This window comes from Pleuronectes platessa, chromosome 1, assembly GCF_947347685.1.
Source record: "Pleuronectes platessa chromosome 1, fPlePla1.1, whole genome shotgun sequence".
In the NCBI taxonomy this organism is placed as follows: Eukaryota; Metazoa; Chordata; class Actinopteri; order Pleuronectiformes; family Pleuronectidae; genus Pleuronectes; species Pleuronectes platessa.
Window position 1 is genome coordinate 16,835,722 of NC_070626.1, and position 21,324 is coordinate 16,857,045.

The following is a 21,324-nucleotide window of genomic DNA, read 5'->3' on the forward strand; positions in this document are numbered from 1 at the left end:
TAGCACCTCATTTCCCTCTAATCAAGAGAGTCAAGCTGTTCAAACGCAGCAGGGAGGTTCACAAAATCCAACATCAGCACTGCTGTCTGCCCAACCTAACGGCTATTCACTTTCTAGTCATGTCACACAGCAGATGTTATATCGAGCAGCATATGCGGAACAGAGAGACACAGCAGCGGTCGATAGTCGTACATTTGTTCACAAAAGCCTCGGACATGCAGTCACGTCACCTCCCAGTTCACACACTGTATCACCAGCGGGGCCATTCAGACCATTTTTCACCATTTCCTCCGAGACTGCACCAGATAAAAAATCTCTCTCTCCGACCGCAATGACGGAGCCAATACCTAGCCGCCCTGACGCGGTGTCCTCAGAGCCTGCATCTAATAGCGGTGATTTAGTGATGGCAGCGGGTCACGACAGCGCCAGGGCTCCTGCCATCAATATAAATAACAACCAGGGAGAGGAAGCAGGAGCAGAGCTCAAATCTATTTCCACTCAAGCCCACCAGAATAATTCACTTTCATCCACAGAGCGCAGGCCAGAGTCCACCTCTAGGTCAATCACCAGAGGCGGAACAAACTCCCTCACACCAGAGTCCGGTTCAGTTCATTTACAGAGTCAAGACGTCACAAACCTTCAACAATTTGTAACACAGAGAAAGTCTCTCAGTGGCACAACACAGGAGCGCAGCAGATGGACAACGCTCAAGATATTTCCTGCGAACAGTACGCCAGTGTCTCTTTCTGGTCCAGTGATGTCAGTTAGGTCAGCAGGAGATATGACCCATAAAACCACACATGAACGTTTTTCACAGCCCACTGAGCCTACATACTCTTTTTCCTTATTTCTCAGCCGCAGCCCAGATCACAGCAGCAGTAAAGATGACAGTAGTGAGGTTAATTTAGCAGAACAAGCCTCATTATCATCCAAAATTACCTCCTTGGTAAGACCCGGTCAAACTTTACAGCATTTTCCAAGCAGGTTTTACACAACATCTGGTCTGATGCCATCCTCCGATAAATCTCTGAATAGATCGTCCTCAGGTGAAGTCTCTGCCTTTCATTTAAAATCAGAGGGAGCTGACCACAGTGAACTTTTGTCTGAGTCCACCACTGGTACGATCACCAGAGCGGGAACAACCTCCTTCACATCACAGTCAGATTCAGTTAATTTGCAGAGTCATGACGTCACAAACCTCCAACGATTTGTGACACAGAGAAAGTCTCCCAGTGGAACAACTCAGGAGCGCAGCAGATGGACGACGCTAAAGATATTTTCCTACAATATTACGCCAGTGTCTCCTTCTGGTCCAGTGATGCCACTAAGATCAGCAGGAGGGACAACCCATAAAACCACACATGAACGTTTTTCACACACGAATTACAACACTAAAGATGACATGTTGGACGGTGGTGAGGTTAATTTAACTGACCAAATATCTGATCAAACTAGATCTTTACAGCATTTTCCTCACAGGATTTACACAACATCTGGTCTGTTGCCATCTCCCGATAAATCTCAGCAGAGATCATCCTCAAGGGAAGTTTCTGCCTTTATTTTAAAATCAGAGGGAGCTGGCCACAGCCAACCTTTGACTTTCGAGGTGCAAACTTATGCAGGAAACAGGAAATCCTCACAGGAACCCACCTCACACACGTTATATGCCGAGAGCCTCCACAGAAACACAGCAGAGAGTTCAGATTTTCCATTATTCAATGAAAATGAAGGGTCCACTGTAATCAGAGATGCCACGTTTTACATGAAGGGTGAGTTCACTGCAGAGCCTCCAACTCTCATGACTGCAGAAGGTGTTTTTATGTTAAATAAAGGATCTCCCACTCCACTCCCTTCTTCTCCAGGAACGATAAATGCTGAGCTAGGAAGTCTTATAAGCCTTTTTCTTAAAGACGACATGACAGTCACAGGTCCTTCCTCTTCCCGGTCAGAAATCACCACAACACCGGGGACAAACTCCTCTCCTCACAGAGTGAATCGCAATAAATCAAAGTTTCATTTCGACAGACAGACGGCCGTTCTCTCCACCGCTTCCTCTGCAGCAACTACTTCCTCCAGTGACGGACAATACAGCATTGAGGCGGCGAGCGCTATTTTCAGCTCTGGCACAAAATTAATGGCACCATATACAAAGTGGAAAGCCACAGAGGCCGGTCCTTTTCAAAGCGGCGCTTTTCACTCAGAAAACACACCCAGCAGCTTTGATAGAGGCGATTCTTCTAATTCACCAGCAGATGGCCCGGCATATGAACAGCCGAACCTGGAAGACGGACAAGAGCATAATGCGCATATATTGAATTCGACTGATCCAACAGTTGTCGGCAGTGATTTCCATTCGGTTTATCCCTCTGTTGGAGGATATCCATCCCCTACACATGTGAAAGGAGCATCAGATTATAAAGAGCAGAGTATGAATTTCTCTCCAGCTCATCTCAGATTTGTCAGTGTAAAGCAACGGGGCACGGCTGCGCCATCAGCGGGGGGTTCAGACACATCGGGGCCCCTCCCCCACGTCACCACCGACTCTGAAACATCATCACGAGCTACTTTAGCCTTCGTGTATAAGAACAGCCCCCCCGTGGCAGGAGATACAACCTTCACTCTTCCAAACAGCCCTGCACACATGACTGATACTGTTAATATCGGTGATTCAAAGCTGACGGGGTTAACGTCACAAACAGATCTGATGCTGTCATCATCGTCCTCAGAGTCTTCATCACCCTCACTCAGCGGTACCACAGAATCTCAGGTGTCCTCCTTCAATGTGAAGCTAACCACATCAATGTCGTCTAAAGCTTCATCATTAATGTCTCCATCGACAATGTCATCATCGACTTTGAGTTCCACTAACATGATTTTGTCAGCCAAACCGTCCATGTTCCCAGGCACCACATCATCACTCTCATCTTCCTCCCTCATCTTCCTCCCTCAGCATGTGACTGACTCGTTTGTTGTCCTTACAGAGGCGGCGGGGACAGACGAGTTAAACGCTGGAACATCTCGAGCTGTCGCACTCACCTTCCTCAAAGAACAAGAGGCCGGTCTGTCCCCGTCTCAATCAGACAGAATCACGCTTTCTGCTGCTCCCACTGAAATGTCATCTCAGGTACCGCCTCTGACGCCCCCCCTGGACACCACCACAGCCTCGCTGAAGCTCACCACCACAGCCGCAGCCTCACCCACCACCAGTCAACATACTCCCACCACTAGCACGCCTTCCCTGAGAGTCACCGCTGGAACCACCGAGTCCACCGCCATAACCACTCAGCAGCCCGCAGCGGTCACCAGGAGAACCACCACCACCACCGTCAGGACTCAGACCAGGAGAACGTTCACTCCACTTGTCCCGAGAACAAGCCCACCAAGGGGGGCCACCACCACCTTCATCTCCCCTTTCACCACCACCACCGAGGCTCCTCCACAGCAGTGCAACATCACTGAGAGGATGTGGGTGAAAACAGGTGATAAATAATACTTTTACCACAGTCTTAAAGGAAAAGAAAAGTATGAAATTTCCTGATTAATCCAACATGTTTTGTCTTATTTCTTTATCTCTGTATCTGCATCTCTGTTAGTCGTGTCCATCTATGTGCGGAGGAACAGGCTGGACAGCATCCAGAGACAGAACCTGCGGAGGGGACTGAGCCAGGGCCTCCGGAAAGCCCTGAATGATACTTCTGCACAAGCACAGGTCAGACTGGTATTCATGAAAAAAAAACACTTTTTAACAACTGAAATAAATCTATAGACTTTATATAAAGATGGAGGACATTTCCTAGAAATGAAACCAAATCTTCCTGATGGCCCCCTGGTGGCTGACGGCCGTACACGCATTAATTTGATTGACAGCTGACAGTGACTCGTGATTGGCTGTGCTTGTGTATCAGCCACACCACAATCATTCCTGCACAAACTCCAATTGACGTCAAAAGTGCAGAGTGGAACATTTTGGTTTCAATTTAATAGAACAGGACGAAATATCCTGATGACGCCCTTCATCTTTACACAGTCTTTATACTAAAGATCCATTAACAAATATATGTATCAACTTAAACTTTGCAACTCGTGAAAGAAGTGTCCACCTCCAAGAATTTCCACCTATGCAACTTTAAGCCTAAGGGGTTATTTGAACGTGATGGCAGATTCAGAGTGACATGCTGCGTCTACCACTATTCTCTCACTGCTCTGCAAAGTGACACCAACACTGCTGTTTCTTTTATCTCGTCAATACACAGAAACAGATCCCGGAACAGTGACAAGTTCTCCACATGGTAAAACCAAATCTGTGTCACCTACAGCAGAGGTAGAATCCAAATGGCTGTAAAAAAAAAAATGAATTCAGAAGGGAAAATACAAAAATAATTGTGAGGCTTGTGTTAGGTTGTGTTACATGTTCATCCAGATACAGAGAACTGGTTCACTCATGCTGAGATTCTGGATCATTGTGCGCTGAGAGAAGAGACAGTCATTTGAATGTATTGCATTCTGAGCCTCTCTCAATTTAACAAGCCTATTTATTCGAAGCTTCATCCTATGTGTATATATCATAGATTGTACATATGTCGATTGATAACTGCTTCTTCATTGACCCCGGCAGTTGCTCATTCCTGATCTCAGAAACATCTTCTGACTCTGATGATCAGTGAACATTTCTTGATTTTTTCCCTCAGCGGAGACGTGGTAGTTTAGTAGCATTGAGTGAATTACACTTAAACCAAGGACCCTCATGTAGGCTACGTGAAGAGAGATGAGGACTAATATAGAAATTAGGTTGACTGGATGTGTCCCAGAAGGCAGTGGGTGAAGCCACATATTTGTGTAACTGTACCGACACTAAAACAAGATGTGGGGCTGTGGCAGGAATGTATAGAAGAACTGTTGCTACTATTGACTTTTATTTACTAGAGATAATAGTTTTTATTTACAACCAGAGAGTCTGCCCATACTTCTCCAAAAGGTAATCTTATCATAGGGGTGAACACAGCCGATTTAGCCTGCAGCTAGAATTACCACCCTGCAGTTGTCGACTAGTTTCAACTTACACATGTTTTGTCACATACTCCTTGACCTTTGACCTTCAAATTCTGGTAAGGTTATCCTTGAGTCCGAGTGAATTTTTGTACTAGATTTGTAATGAAATTCTCCTTGGGTGTTCCTTATATATCACATTCACAAAAACATTAGGACACAGTGACCTTGACCATTGACCTTTGACTACAAAAATCGAATCAGTTTATTTTTTAGATCAAGTGAATGTTTTTCCTAAATTTTAAGAAAAGTCCTCAAGGTGTTGCTGAGATATCGTGTTCACAAGGCAAAAAATGTGCTTTGTGGGATCATGGCGACTTTCATCTTTGTGTTCAAATTCCCTCAAGTCTTTCCTGACATACCATTTTCACAAGAATAGGACGTACGTAGGGACAACCCAAAAACAGCAAGCCTCCGGCCACTGGCTGTCACCTGCACGGAGGCATAGAATCCTGAGAAACCAACCTACTATAAGCATTACTGCTGCATTAATAACACAAACCAATACTTTGCCCGCACACACACAGTGATATTTGTGTTTGTGGATTAGCCTTTTGCGGAACCAATCACGATTCCTCCTGTGACAAATCCGTTCTCCCTGTCCTGTAAGCCTCTAATACCTCAGTGTGCTACAAGAACATTTTAAAGTGAGAGGTAGAAACAAGTATGAAGATGTCTTAATGGAAAGGTGTTCGCTGGTTGCAGTAGAATGTTGTTCGTGCTGCACACTGAATTCAGTATATATTGAAAGAAACCAGAAATAAATGAAGCCTTTTTCCACACAGACTAACTCTCCTGCTGGTCTCCAGTGGTTTGCAGTGACCCTGGAGTGTTGCACTTATGAGCAAGTGTTGAGTCTATGTGTGTGTGTGTTTACTTGCATAACGCAGTCCGGTGAAATGTCCGGTCGTGTTGATTTCTCGACGTGGAAGTATCAAATAACTGAGAGTGGGGCCTGTGTGTGTTCGCCCTGTGCCTGTGTGAAGGTCAGCGCTCTCACATGTTCACTGAGAGACACACTGTTATAGTCTCTGAAGGTGCCTTGCTTCAGTGCACTCCTGTCACCCATTTCAACATGGGTTCCTTTTAGCAGCGCCGCTCCCTCTCATCCAATGGGAGGCGAGCTGTTGGCAGGGGAAATTGCTTCTGTGTTTAATTATAGGTCATAAATGGTTGGGAGGAGAGCCTTTGCTGATGCTGAAAAGAAGATGCGGAATAAGACGAAATTTGACCTAAGACAATTCTGAACCTTTTAAAAAAGTAAAACCGAGCTATTTTTGTGTCTTCTACTCAGGGCGCTCCAATGCCTTGAATGTCAGAAGTGAGATGTGTTGGGTTAATCTGTTGGCAGTCTTTCACCCACCGTGAGATGGAGTCAGTGGGTGTGTTACCGATCTTTCGGCTTGCTCGAAATGCAATCTCTTAATAACACCTTCACATGGGTGAAGCCTGAGAGGATGAAGTGATAATAAAGGGCTCTTTTTACGGAGCTCATGAGAGGGTTGGATTGTGTGGAGGCACAGCGCTGGCTCTCAGATACTCAGGCACTGGCAGATTCCGAGTGACTGGCTCTCAGTGGTTTGGCTAGTGGGGCCCTTGTCGGCACGGGCTTCCTGATGGGTTTAGATAACCGACCTGCATGGTTTCACTTCTCTCATAACACACACACACACACACACACACACACACACACACACACACACAGTTTTTCTACATCTCTCAACGTTCCCTTTTCCAGTTTCCGCACAGCTCAACAAACAGTCAGACGTTTACTGACAAACACGTGTATGTCATCTTTTTCTGTCATGACACAGCACACACTGATGTCCCCATTGTCTCTGTGAGGATGACAACGCAGTGATACCTAACCCTTTTGAGTCAGGAGAGAAGGAACACAAGACTCTTTGTCCCAAACTCCGTCTTTAACAGTCTCTCCCATGTCTCGCTCATCTCTGACTCTCCTCCTCGCAGCCCTTCCCTCTCTCCTCTGCACTTATCTGTATGCCACCGTCTCCCTCTCCTGTCCTGATGCTCTCATTAGCAAATAGTTAGGGATGTGCTTTTAAGTGCTCCATCGATCCCCTACTGTCCAATAACTTGTCATTTAGCTCGTTTGCTGATATGACTGACTGACACTAACATCCAGTCTAAAGGACCATATCGCAAATATATATTTTACATCTCGGGTGGTTTCTTTTCATTACCTCTGCCAAGGAGGTTGTGTTTTAATCAGCATTAGTTTGTTGGTGTGTCTGTTAGGTCGCAGCCTACGCACAGGGCACACGCCCTTGTGAGCAGGGTGGCAGTGTGAAGACAGAATGCCATAACGACAAGGCCAAAGTGTTGATACTGTGCTTTGGTCTGGCAGTTTGTTATGTGGTAAAACAGAGGTCAGGAAGAGAGGTACAGGTCATAAGATGCTGGACGTCGTTAAAGCGTCTGATCACCTCCTTCATTGATGCTGCATGTGGTCAGAGGTAAAACAGGCTCCATCAAGGTGTTCTTCTGTAAAAGGGTAATACATATACCAATGTGTGAATGAAGTCTAAATCTCTTCCTTCCTTTCCTCCCTCAGGTGGAGACTGTGTTTGGCTCTCCCAACATGACAGTGGCTTATCACGTGACTGGGGGGGATACTGTCTACCCGCCCTCTGTAGTGCTGGAAGGTTTGGAGTCCTACGGCCGTGATAAGCTGATTGCAGACCTGCGGCAGTATCTCCCCATGGTAACAGCCCTGCCCCTCCCAGCTGCATTGTGGAGACCAGGCCCTGCCACTGGCTTCCAGCTCAAAACAGGTCAGCTGCTCTTCAGTCAGGATGACAACTTAAAATAACTCCGACATCAGCTGCAATTGTGCAAATTTCAGTGAAAACCTTTTTTCAGGAGTAAAACATTTTCAAATGTCAATGTTGCAAGGCCTTATCTGTATCTGATATGTTCCAGTGCTGCAGTTTGTGGGAGTGGGCGATAATCCTCGGTCCTGTCGATTCTCTCAAATGATGGAGCAGAGGCTTGAGAAGGTGTTTGCAGAAGCACAGGCCAAAGTTCTCAGCACTAGCAGCAGGCTCTCTGTTCAGGTACTGTGGTGGAACAAGTGTGTTATCAGTACGACACTGTGTAGGTGCTCCTCTTACTGTCAGGACGTACGTAGGGGACATAACACAAGTATTAACATAACACAAGTGGTGCTCTGGTGTTATTGCATGTAAATGGATCAAAAACATTGATATCAGGTTTAAAACGACGCTCTTTACCAGAAAATATATGACTTGAACGTTTTTGTTTCTTTACACATCAACGTCACAATGTGTTCTGTTGATATGGCAGCTACAAAGTGATGCAAACTACGTGAAATTTGTGTTAAATTCTCCCATAAGGCTTTTCCTTTTAAAAAACGCGCTGCCTCTCAGATGCAAATTATGTTGATGGAGCCAGTGTTTGTATTAATCTTGATCAGCTGCCACATTATAGTGTGCCCTATATTAAAGCTATTATGAAGGTTACGCATGGATGAAAAAATCTGTTTCTACAGTGATTTTGCACTCAGTCATGTCTCGCCAGTTTCTCAGCCAATCATGCTTCCCGGTGATTTTTTGACAGTAATTTGTTTTTTTTATGTAATTTCTTCTGTATATGTTTGTTTTACGACATTTAGTTGTGTTACACCTTTGTTTTTCTGTGCTCTCTTTTCTCGGCCCTCTCTCTGTTTTCTGCCCAGATGTTGAGCGTCACTCAAGCAGCGGGCTCTCCTGCTGTGTCACTGGTCTACACTGTGAGTAATGGCACTGTCTTCTTTAATGGCACCACAGCCTCAAATCTCCTCGGTCAGCTGTCGGCTGAGCTGGTGGGCTACTTCCTCTTCTATCCGCCACTTATCATCGCTGAGCGTAAGTTGCAATTTGCATTCTGAGATTTGTCTGTTAGTCAGCTGTAATTCAACAGCCTGACAAGAAGAGACGCCAGACGTGGTTGTCGTATTCTCTCGGGAATGATTTGTTCTCCGGATGCAAATTAGATTCAACAACAAATAAGTGTTGCTTGTTTTGTCCTTGATTGATGCCCGCATGAGGTTTTTCTATAAAATTTCCATCAAGCATCTGCTTCTCATCTTCGTTTTTACACTTTCGGAAAAAAATTATTTGCTTTATTTGTAAAAATCAAGTGCTGATAGAACCTTAGAAACTGCAGTTGATTGAGTCAAGAGAAAGTGGTTGTTTTGAAAGTGAGTTATTTTCTTACATTTACACGGTGGTGCAGTGGTTAGCACTGTTGTTTCAGAAACAGTTCAAACCGGGTTCGATCAAAGCTTCACTGTTTGTTTCCATGTCCCACACACGTCTGTTGGGATTTCCCCCGGGTCTTCCAGCTTCCTCTACCTACCAATCACCTGCACACTGGGGTTAGGTTGATCGGAGACTGGAAATTGTCATTGAGTGTGAATAGTTTGTTGTCTCTGTATCTTGGCCCTGTGATTTGATGATGACCAATGTCAGCTGGGATTGGCTCCAGCCCCCCAGTGACAGTAAGTGGTATGGATAATGAATGAATAGGATGGATCATTAAGTCAATTGAACGTTGTTTAACTCGTACACAGCTAAGCCTGTGTGATTCGTCTCGGCCTCCCATTAGCTTGGTGCTTGGTCTGTGCTAGAGGTACACTCAGAGAAAAACAAATGAAGAGTGACATGGAATCAGCAGGAGTCTAAGCAGCAGTCCCAGTTGAGTCCCAGTGTGCAGCCTGTTTGCATCCCCTGCAGTGTAACTGGGAACTGATATGTATGCTGCTCTGTAGAGGGAGATATGGCGCTGATGCAGAGCGCTGACATATAATGAGACATTATCTGTTTGTACGGTGCTTCGTTGAGATTCACATCCCGATCTTGTTCGCAGCAAATTCAGCATACAGGTTCAGCAGCAGCACTGGGATCCTGCAGCTGATAAAGTGTTTGGAAATGTTCCGTCTCAGGATCAATGTCTGACAGGAACCAGACTTCACACTCGTGGATCTGTGCTTTTATTGTTTTGTCAGTGCAAACACAAGCCATGGGACCTGTATTTCATGCAGGGGTCTTTTTTTTATATCCACCATTGCTTTAAAGCAATAAAAAGAGACATCTTCCAGCACGTTCCCAAGATGCAACATGTCATGCGTGATGCATCTTTCTCCAAATCTCGACAGACAGTAGCCAATAGCATGAGCAGGATAAACGACTGTTCCCGTGAAGCAGTCTTGTGAAGCTTCGACACGGGTCATTTCAGCTGCGTTCTTCACTCATCCGTCTTGTGCACATCTAATGGAAGAGGTTCTCTTATATAATGAATACAGCTTTCCACACAGGCCGTGTAACAGCGCATGTTTCACTTACATTATACGTGACCTGAAACCTGTTTTCAAGCTCTCTGTCACGTCTCTTTTATTTACGCTGATCGTGTTTCGGGCTCTGAGCGAAAACAAAACACGGTTCATACTGAGCCTGAGTGCCTCCTGTGTGAACAGGGAGTCACAGGTAATATGTGTGAAAGCGGCCCATTGTCTCGCATAATGTAATTCTGTGAAACCAAACCATTGTCTCATCAAGCTGAAAGAAGCCTGGAAAGAATCTATAAAAAGAGGTTTTGGTTCCAGGAGACAGTCTGACATTAGACTGGTTGTGGCTTGAACAAGCACACGCTTCTGGTTTTGTTTCTGTTGAAACCAAAAATGTTGTCGCGTCTAACCAGCTGTAGTTTTTTCATTTCTCCAGAATTTGATCTCTGGATTTAGCTGTGTGGACCTTGACAACACAGGCTTTGACTATTCAAGTTCATGCTCAGGATCACAGCAGAGTTGCTGCTTGAGCTGTGAATTAAACCAGGGTCTCCATGTATTACCAGCTTGCGGAGCTCAGTGTTGAAAGCACATTTTTTAAAGCACTTGCTGAGCCCGGAAGGGCAAATGGGCTATGGATCTTCTCAAACCTCCTCGAGGATTATTTTATGGACCATATTTAGCTCCATGTTCAGTCAAGGGCTGTTATTGGACAGGAGGTTAAATAATATCATCACTGTTCAACAATTCAGGCACTGCAATTAAATATCTACATTACAATTCAGCAAAATGTCATGGAAATCGTATTTATTAATACTGCTAACAGACAGACAAACAGTACTGCTGCTTTCTTCAACACAAAGTTAATTCAAAAAGCCCCAAAGTTAAAATTATGATTTCCCATCTAGGATTAATAAGGTTCATCTTATCTCATCTTATTAGACAATACACAACAGCAGTGGACTCATTTTCAGTGTGACTCTATTTCAGTGTTGTGACTTTTTGCCTTATAGTTCATGATGAATAGCTGGCCTGCACTGTGATAAGTGTATTCCTTGCTGCTCTTAATTTCCCTCTGCAGTGACTTTTTCGGTGGTCCAAAACAAGTAATTTATAGACAGTTGCAGAATATTCTTTACGTATTTAAACTGTCTGAATTCTCCATTACACAGTTGACTGCAATGGATTTTGGGATACTTTATCTTATGGCTGTATCTTCCAAGATGCATTTCTCAACCAAATCTGACTCTTCGAATGGATGCACAGCCTGATATGCGATGCAGCATCAGTGTCACTGGGGGCAGTGTTTACACACAGCTTCAATCAACTTAAAAATAATCTCTTTTGGTGATTATTAAATCAAAGCTCACTTTGTGTTGTGATTAGGTTGAAAAGTGAAGATTCGGTCGGCGAGCAGCGAAAACACCGGAGGCAGCTGCATACATAGAGACTCTAACAGAGCAGAAAGTGACACGAAAGGAAAGGGGGGGGAAGTGTGGTGTCAGGTTTTGCTCTTGTTTGTTGTGTGCCCTTCACCATTAGTGATGTCGCACCGTTTCACAGGAGGAGGGGGGGCATGCTGGCAGCCGCGGCCTCCCCACTTCAAAGACAATTTCCGCATATTCTCATATTCTCATAGCACCTTTGGCTCCGCTCTGACAGAAACGACCCGGGATCTCACACCACTCCGACACCCCAGTGCCGCCTGTTTGTTGCACTGAGCGCTCCATCGCTCCTGTGGTGCTGGTGTAGGTCGGACTGCTGAGTTCAGCTCTTCTTCTCCCCCTCTGCTCTTCAGCAGTTTCTCTCAGGTGGAGCACGATCCGGGCTGTTTTATTTTTGAAAACTGCAATCTTAAAACCGCTGAAAAATTTGACATTTAGTTTTTATAATAGCTTTCTTTTTTTTGTCTACTGATATAACTTACAAATGTCCTTCCCCAAACTCCAACCACAAAACACCGAAGGCTTATGGGAAGAATTTTTGTCAATATTTGTTCGAGATTCCAACTTATTGACAGAATTTAACAGATTTTGTTGACAGCCTGGGCCAAACACAAATACATTACACGCACACACACACACACACACACACACACACACACACACATACACACACACACACACACACACACATACACACACACACACACACACACACACACACACACACACACACACACACACACACACACACACACACCTCTCTACTCTCTCCTGTCATGCCCGAGTGTGCATTTCTCCAGCGTGTCTGCTTTCACAGGCCAGTGATACAGCGTTTCCCCCCAAACACTGCGGCAGCCGCCAGCACGAGAGCCTAATCAGGCAGGAAATGTATGTAAGAGAACACAGCCAACCGGAGCGCAGGCAGCTGAAGCTCTCCTGGCTCCTGTATTTGTCTGACATGCAGTAATAATGAGGATTTAAACTGAGATCTCAACCACACAACACTGCCCCAAAAACTGTCTCTCGTCTTCATGATCGCTCTCTGAATTGTTGTTTGTGTGTTTGGCCCAGATTTACAAGCACTTGTTCCTCTGCGTTGTGATAACAACACCTGTTGGAATCATAACCACACAGAAAATGATTTTTCCATTATTGTTTTTTAACTACTTTATATTTTTTCTACATTGGTCGAGATTCTATCAATAGCTAATTCTAATGACTGAGACAAAGGCAATGGCTCGTTGGCTTATCGTGCAGCTTTGTATTGTGGGGCGGCTGTTGCTCAGGAGTTAAAGCTGCTCGTCCACTCGTCGGTTCAATCCCGGTCTCTCCCATTCCGCATGCTGACGTGTCCTTGGGCAAGATACTGAAACCCAAATTGCCCCTGACGGCTGTGCCAGCAGTGTGTGAGTGATGTGCGACAGAGAAGGTGCTGCACAGAGATGCACTGTATGAATGTGTGTGTGTGTGTGTGTGTGTGTGTGTGTGTGTGAATGTGTGAATGGCAAATACTGTACAATAAAGAGCTTTGAGTGGTCAAAGACAGAAAAGTGCTGTATTAATACAGACCATTTACCAAAATGTGAAAAGATGATAATTTTATTCTTGCACTGTGCATAATTTTGCTGCTTATTTTATTTCTAACCTTTGACATTTTTACTTTTCATGGTTACTTTAACTTTTTATCTTAAAACATGTTTTATATATGATATTTTCTCTTGCTGCAGCAAAATGAGTTATGACATTACAAACAATATCTAAAGATAATAAAATAGTTTATTACTATTAAAAAGTAAGTCAAGAATTCTATGCTAATGCAAATAATGAACACATTGTTTTGTCATTGTCTTTGCAGCACTGGAGTATAACAATCTGAACACGTCCATTGCAACCAGAGACTTCTGGGTTATCACAGGTACGTGGTAATATATTAAATGTTACAGAATCCATCCTTCATACAGCTAGAACAAATCCTGTTTGATTTTCAATGAGCGTATCCAGTGGTTCAAATCTGACAGGTTGTCAAATGCAAGGATTTCTCTCTCTACTCAGAAAGAACCTGAACTAGATGCACAGTTAGTAGCCGATATGTTCTGTGACCATTAAATTATGAATTTCATGCTGGTTATCCCCTCTTGCTTATTCTTGCTTATTATCATTTGAACAATTACATGCATCGGACTCCTTGGTGGTTTGTTGTGTAGTATTTAGTCTTAGGGCTTTACGAATGACTAAATACACTGAGCCGTAAAAATATATTTTAGTTTGCAAAGTACTTGTACATGTACTGTATATTGGATGGGGCCTCTCAGATTAGGCAGTTTAGCTCCTCACCCTGCACTTACTGTGATGAGAGGCCGAGTAAGTTCAAGGTCATACCCTGGATAATGGGATTTAGTAACACTGAACATAATGTAAACCCAGGATTATTGCTTGTGATAAAAACAGGTCAAAGCTGCAGCTCTCTGATGGCTGAACACTGCGGGACAGAAACAAAACTTCAAAGCTTCCAGGAGGCACATTCTTCATCGTTAGCTTATCAAGATGTTCTGGCCTATAACACATCTCTCTCCTACATATCCATCATATAGAGACAGAGACCTCGGAACTGTGCTTCTGACACATTTTGTTGCTTTTCGGAAAACGACAACCATGCCTCCTTTCAGCCAGTGACATAGGGAGCAGGGTTTAAGCTCTCTTTGTTCATGTCTGTCACTTTTCATATAGAGAAATGAGCGTAATCCTGTTAGTGCCTCTGAGGAAAGACGGAACACTCACACTTCAGACGTGATTCATCCGCCCTTCATCTGAACTAGTTTGTTTTGAAAGCACCCCGGTCTTTAAGTGAACTGAAGATTGTGAAGTACCAATAATATCATGCATTTGCAGTGAAAAGCCCTGCTAAATACAAATTAGAATATTCCCCGCTGTGTTTTTGGCAATCACAAACACACACACACACACGTTTGTACTTCTATCTTAGTGAGGACACTCATTGCCGTGTAACATTCCCTACCCCCTTACCCTAATCTTAATCATCACAATCCAAACAATCAAAATTGGTGATCTACACAGATTAAACCTGACGCATTGGTTGCCCTGCTTAGCTGCTCTGTAGTTTCTCTTGCACTGTCACATACTGTACAGCAGCTGCAAAGAGAATTAAAGCACCTTGTGTCTCCAGATGGTTAATGGAACTAGATTCAGTGATATATGTTGAGAGGCTTCATGACAAAGTTGAGAGCACCTGGGGCTCAATTGATAGGCCCCCTAACTTGACACCCAAAATTTGGCCCATTCTGGCTATTCCTCGACACATGCTTTATTTTCACTGAATACTTGATTAGTATAGGCTGTAACACTTGATTATTGTCTTATCCTTTTGTTTTTATTGTAAACCCTCAAACAAAGTCTTAACCTTCAAACTGCCCATTGAAAAAGTGAGGATCGGCCACTTTACCAAATATTCTCAGTCTGCAATGTCCTCACAAAGATTCCTGAAGTACAGGAACACACACACACACACATTTCTAATTTTGCCTCTATCCCTTCTTTGTTCATGCCACTCTCTCTCCCTCAGCCAATAAATAATTTTCTGGCCATCCTCTTTCTTTTGTCCACATTTGCAGTGATCCAGGACGTGGATAACGCCAGCCTGGAGGGACAGTACCAGAGCTTTGCCAGTTTAATGGAGCAGCGACTGGCAGAGCTGTTTGTGTTGGCCGGCCAGCAGGGCACTCGCTTCAGACGGGCCACTGCTGTCGGCAGCTACACTGTCCAGGTAAGAGGCTGGCACGGCAGACCACGGGGAGACGCCAGCTCTTCAATACACAGAGAGTGAAAAGAATCCATCCTGATTCTCAATCTGATGTGTCTTTTGAAAGCATCAATCCTCTAATTTCGCTCTCATTTTTGGCTTATTTCTTACAGTATGAATATTTCATGAGATGTTGGTGCAGATTTGTGTGATTACTCCAGGTCAGCCCCTCCTAATTAGCGGGCGTCTCAGCTCATCATCTGCTAATTGCTCATCCAAACAAGCCAGAGGTCGAATGTTTTACTAAACAAGTATCCTCTGTGTTACTTCTCTCTCATGGGAGTCTCAGCCTACATTCATGGTTTTACTTTGGTTTTCTCTGTTGAAATGAGAGCTGTTCAATTCAGTGAGCCACCCATCCAGTGGCGGCTGATCTTCAGACTATTGAGGTTCATTGAAACGTAGTGCAGACCTTGCTTTTCTTTTCCAATCAGATGGTGAGCCTCCGTCGGGTGTCAGGGTTGAAGAATCCAGCGGAGATGACCTACTACATCCAGCACAACGGCGTTCCCTTACCCGGCACGTCAGCGGCCAAGGTCCTGAACACAGTGGATTCTCAGACCATGGCGCTCACCCTGGGCTACTTTGTCCAGCTGCAAGCAGAACGTGAGCACAGCATCCCTCTGTAGCCTTTGACAAGTACACAAACAGACAGAACCACTGAGAGACAGACACAAAGAAAAAAGCTAAACACATGACCCGTGCTGAGTTTGTGAAGAGGCGCTGGTGCTGGGCTAAAGGCAGAGGAAGAAGAAAAGCTTGAGCACTACCTCTTTGCTCTCTTATCTTTGTGAAACGCTTCTGGCAGGACTCTGTTTGTTCGGGCTGCAGTGCTGCCCACTGCTCTGTTACGGGGGGGGAGGCATGAGTTGGTCGAGACAGAGAGTGGGAGAGAGAGAGAGCCTGCTGCATTCTCTTATAGATTGTTATCTGTAATATCTGATCCAGGATCACTGTTTGAATCCAGTGTTACATCAGCAGTGTAACCGATTGGGCTGCACGTTGTGGCAGGATAGACGTGTTATACTGGTGGATTCAATGCTGAGTATTGACATGACGATGGTGAAAAGCTGTTTTCCTTTTTTTTCAGCTGTGGTCAAGAACCCTCCTAATAACCTCTGGATAATTGCTGCAGTGTTGGCGCCCATCGCTGTGGTCACCCTCATAATCATCATTATCACAGCCGTGCTGTGCAGGAAGAATAAAAATGACTTTAAAGCTGACGCCATCGGCAACCTCAATCCCCGAGCTAAGGTATCACTCTTTTTTTCTCTGTGTGTCTGTTGGTGCATCCCGAAGCAGGTTAGAGCCAAAATGATAATCACACAGCTCTATTTGGATAATCGATTCAGAATTTCCTCTCGAATGTAATAATCGACCGTCCTTTATGGTTTTATAACATTGTAAAATGAATATGTTTGGGCTGCTAGTGAGACAAAAACAAGATATTTGAAGTTCTTGGGCTTTGAGAAATGAAAGTTTCTCAAATTTTTTGACATTTTATTTGAAAATGATTGATTAACTACTTCAGGAAAAGTCCAGCAGATGAATTGATGATGAAAAGGATTATAAATTGTAACCCTAGAGAAGGAATATGTTACTTTAAAACCATGTGATTCAACATGTGTGCTAGAACACATGTTAATGTTAATGTCAGTAAGTGATGAAAGTCTACAATGACCAATGTGTGGGTGACTGTTTGTATGCAGAGAGAGGAATCACTTTATTGTCCATGAATTATTATTAAATTCCAAATCATTCAATAGAGAGTTTCAAGGAAAGAAAGTTGTCATTTTGTTCTATTCATAAGTAAGAAAGAGTGGTAGGGAGAGCAGGGGAGCTAAACTTTCAATATGTATGACCTGTGTAAATATGTGGGATTCACACACACACTCACACACACACATACACACACACACACACACACATACACAAACACACACACTGCTTAAAACACTTTGTCTTCCGCTCGTTTTCAGATGACGTATCGCAGAGATGTGGGCTATTTTCACCAGGTATCTGCGTTTCTCTGTTTCTCCTCATTACCCATCTCTGTGTGCATCTTCAGTGCTCAGCTGTGCTGACAGTAGGATTTGAATGGGATTCCATGCCAACATCAACTATGATATATTTCAATAATTCTGCTGATGGAAACTCACGGTACAACAGCATGAGGATAAAAGGCTGGCGTCGCCTATTCCTCTGAAAGCAGCAGCAGGAAGCTTTACAGAGAGAAGTTATTACGGATCTCAAGCAGAATGAGTGATGTGTGTCCGTGGGTATTAACTGAAAGTTGTTTGTTTGTGATGAAGATTGAAAACTACTTCCATTACATCAAGGGTCTCACAGTGTCCTAATCAACGTGATCTTTGCAGCTCCATGTTCACTGTTCTGTGTGGAATAATGAAAACGCAGAGTGCAACACTGAACATGAGCCACTGCTTTATTCATAGAATTTCATTAGAGAGGTAGTCTCAGAATCCTCTGTATTAAACTTCAGTGCTGCTTCTGGAGCAGTTATCATTCTGTAAAGTCTGAGGTCCTGCAAAGTCAGGTGGAAAATATTTATTATTGTACACACATGTGAAAAGACACTGAAGCAACATTTCATGTACATTGTTGGCTCTGTGAGATAAATAATGTAAAAAGTTATTCTTATATAGATAGTGTTTTATTAAAATTTGATTGAGTTTCTTGCACCATGACTTCCTCAATTGCGTTCACTTTCATCACACATCCTCGCAAGAGAGTTCCTGCTTTTGAAACCAGCTACGGTAGCACACACTTAAGTATATATGTATGTGTGTGTGTGTGTGTGTGTCTGTGTGTCTGTGTCTACGTGTGTGTGTGTGTGTGTGTTTGCTTGGAAGAGAGAGGAGTAATGTTCCTCAGTCAGAAGAGAATCACTTATTGATTCTGCAATTTATGACACTGCAATTATAGCGACCCTAAATATTGAATGAGTGTGTGTTTGTGTGTGTGTGTGTGTGTGTCTGTGTGTGTGTGTGTGTGTGTGTGGGATTTGAACTCCTTCCACCCACTCTGTACCTTTTCCTATTTACCTGTGGACATATTTATAGAGAAACATGTGCAGTAAAAACACTGTGGCTCTCTTCTTCCACCCTCTCATCCTCCAATGTGTTCTGTATATATTTTTCAACTTCATATGTCAGTGTAAGTCTTCAAATCTCATCTTCTCACCGCCCACTGTGAATCATTTTTTTGACACGAATTTGGACGAGGATGAAAAAGGGCCTTGGATAAATCTGTGCTTATCTGTTTCAAAGCAGACAAGCACAGTCATCTCAGTCCAGTTCTCTGAATCCTCCGGACATCTCGGAAAAGGATACACTCTTGGGCTATTTTCAGATGTTTATCACTTTTGTCTCTCTCCCGTCTTCATTGTTCCTTAAACTGTCCCTTTTGTCTTTCTCCATCTTCACTCAACCCGTCCACCAGCCGGTCCAGGGGTTCGACTATGCCAAGCAGCACCTGGGCCAGCAGGGAGGGGACGAGGAGACCCTGCCTGTCAGTCAGGATACATTAGTCATGTCCCTGCAGATTCGAGACACGCCTCATGCTCTAGAAAAGGCCCTGCAACTCGACGGAACCGGCAACAAGAAAAGCCTCAGCACTGACAAACGTAAAAGGTAATAAGTTTTCTCCTTACATGTCCATAGACACCTGCATCACAAAGAGATATAAACAAAATCAAACTGCAGGAGGGGCTACTTCTTATTGACATTCAGTCACTTTTTAGATAAGATAAAACACTGCATTAAGAGTAACGATGTAGGTCGCAATACCTTATGACATTCAAAGTTTTTTCTATCAAGGACCCGTAGAAACATTAGAACATGACGGTCGATTTGAAAAGATGTCGTTTACATACAGATTTGTGTGTCTGGCAGAACTAATGGGTAGAGAGATTATGATGATGAAATAGCCCGGGGCAGCTTCACGGCAAACGACACCCAATAATACATGAGAGACATTGTTTGAGTTTATTAGAATTCACGTTTCGAATCCAAACTTTGCAAACATTAAAGTTAAGTTATCAGCTGGTGGAAGTACTTTCTAAAATTTAAAGAGATGAAATGAAAATGGTAATTCTCCTCACTTTTTGTGAAAGAAAGAAATATGCTATCATAATATTGTAGTTCATAGCGAAGATAATTTTGTTTAATTCTTGGATCCATAACATGTGTTTGGCTGAGGGCGAATGTGTAGAGTCGATAGAGCAGAGGAAAGACGAGGCTCAGCTTTCAACAGTCTCAGCTGTGATTGTCTCATTTAACAAGTTGGCGTGTTAGAGGGCAACATGTGTCCTCCTCAACCAGATGACAGGCAGCTCAGCCATGACAGTCCAACCTGACATATCCTACTGATGGCAAACATCCAAAGTGTGTGGTTGTGTGTGTGTGTGCGTGCACGCGTACTGCTCTATCAGAAAGCTCCTGGGTCACATAAAGAGAGAGAGAGAGAGAGAGAGAGAGAGGCAGGGTGATATAACACTCAGGTCCCTCCGGCCCTATTGTCTGTCCTCGTTCGACCCTGATCCTGAGTGATAGGCCGTCATTAACAGGGTCCGCTGTATGGCTAGGTGAAATGGACCATTTCCCTCATCTGACAGTCAGTGGCAGCGTTTCTGAAATTAATTGCCACGTTAAATCATGCTAAATTATTAAATCGAGTAAAAGCAAAAGGGCAACATTTTTTAAAGCCCCGCAGCATAATGAGATCCAGGGAAATTTATGTGACACAACAGGAAATCTATGGACTGAGGGTCCTGCAGTAATTATTTTCCGGAGCCTTCTGAGGCAGCAAAAGTTGTTTATTTGCTGTTGTATCAAACTATTTGTCTAAAAGGTTTCTGTGATTTTATGAGATCATGTCTCGAGGAGAACTTTGGCAACTGACCAGTGTCCTTCTGGTTTAACGGTAGAAAATAAATCAATCAGTCAATCAATCAAACTTTATTTGTATAGCTCCTTTCATAGAGGTTCAAGGAGCTTCACGAATGACTGATGAACAAAAAAATTAAGACAAAACAATCGGATGGCTGTGGCTCAGTTGGGATAGCTTTCGCTCTCTAACAAAAAAGGCCGGCGGTTCAATGCCTGTCTTCCCCGTTCCGCATGCCGAGGTGTCCTTGAGCAAGATACTGAACCCCATAATTCCCCCTTCTCATAGCAAAAGTGCTGCAAATAGATGCGCTGTGCGAATTGCAAAAACTGGACTGTTATATCAGTTAAATAGCGCAGTAATTGCTTTAGTGGGCAGCTCAGTTTTTGCGGTTGTTAGCCCTGTTGTTGCAAGAAGGTTTGGGGTTCGAATCCCAGTTGAGTCGAGGTCTTTCTGTGTCTGCCTCCGTTTTCTCTGGTACTCCAGCTTCCTCCCATAGTCCAAAAGACATGCAGGTTGGGGCTAATATAATTTCTGACGCTGGCACATCTGGCAGCTCCCCCCCGCGACCCATTAAAGTATCAGCAGTGTAGTTAACGGAGGGGTGGACACTTGCTATGTAATTGCAGACATTCTTTTCATTCACCTGTTGTACCTTGTGATAAAAAGTAACATCAGTGTGTGAATGATTCCACCAGAGAGAAACTTGTGTGATGGAACTATGAGGTAAATTTTATTCTTTAATATCGATATAGACAAATGACAGTTGCTTCTTCCTCTCTGAATTCATCCCTTGGTTTGTT

General features: G+C 43.9%; 1 protein-coding gene across 1 annotated transcript in view; it reads left to right on the top strand.

Annotated features, from left to right (window-relative positions):
- The window catches only part of kiaa1549lb (KIAA1549-like b), a 57,620-nt gene that overhangs the window by 23,959 nt on the left and 12,337 nt on the right, over positions 1-21,324 (top strand). The window contains exons 3-13 of the mRNA XM_053419289.1: positions 2,982-3,479; positions 3,594-3,709; positions 7,622-7,841; positions 7,990-8,123; positions 8,765-8,933; positions 13,655-13,714; positions 15,429-15,580; positions 16,051-16,222; positions 16,707-16,870; positions 17,596-17,631; positions 19,076-19,266. Coding sequence (XP_053275264.1) covers positions 2,982-3,479; positions 3,594-3,709; positions 7,622-7,841; positions 7,990-8,123; positions 8,765-8,933; positions 13,655-13,714; positions 15,429-15,580; positions 16,051-16,222; positions 16,707-16,870; positions 17,596-17,631; positions 19,076-19,266 — 1,912 coding nt within the window. The remainder of the gene's footprint in view (positions 1-2,981; positions 3,480-3,593; positions 3,710-7,621; positions 7,842-7,989; positions 8,124-8,764; positions 8,934-13,654; positions 13,715-15,428; positions 15,581-16,050; positions 16,223-16,706; positions 16,871-17,595; positions 17,632-19,075; positions 19,267-21,324) is intronic.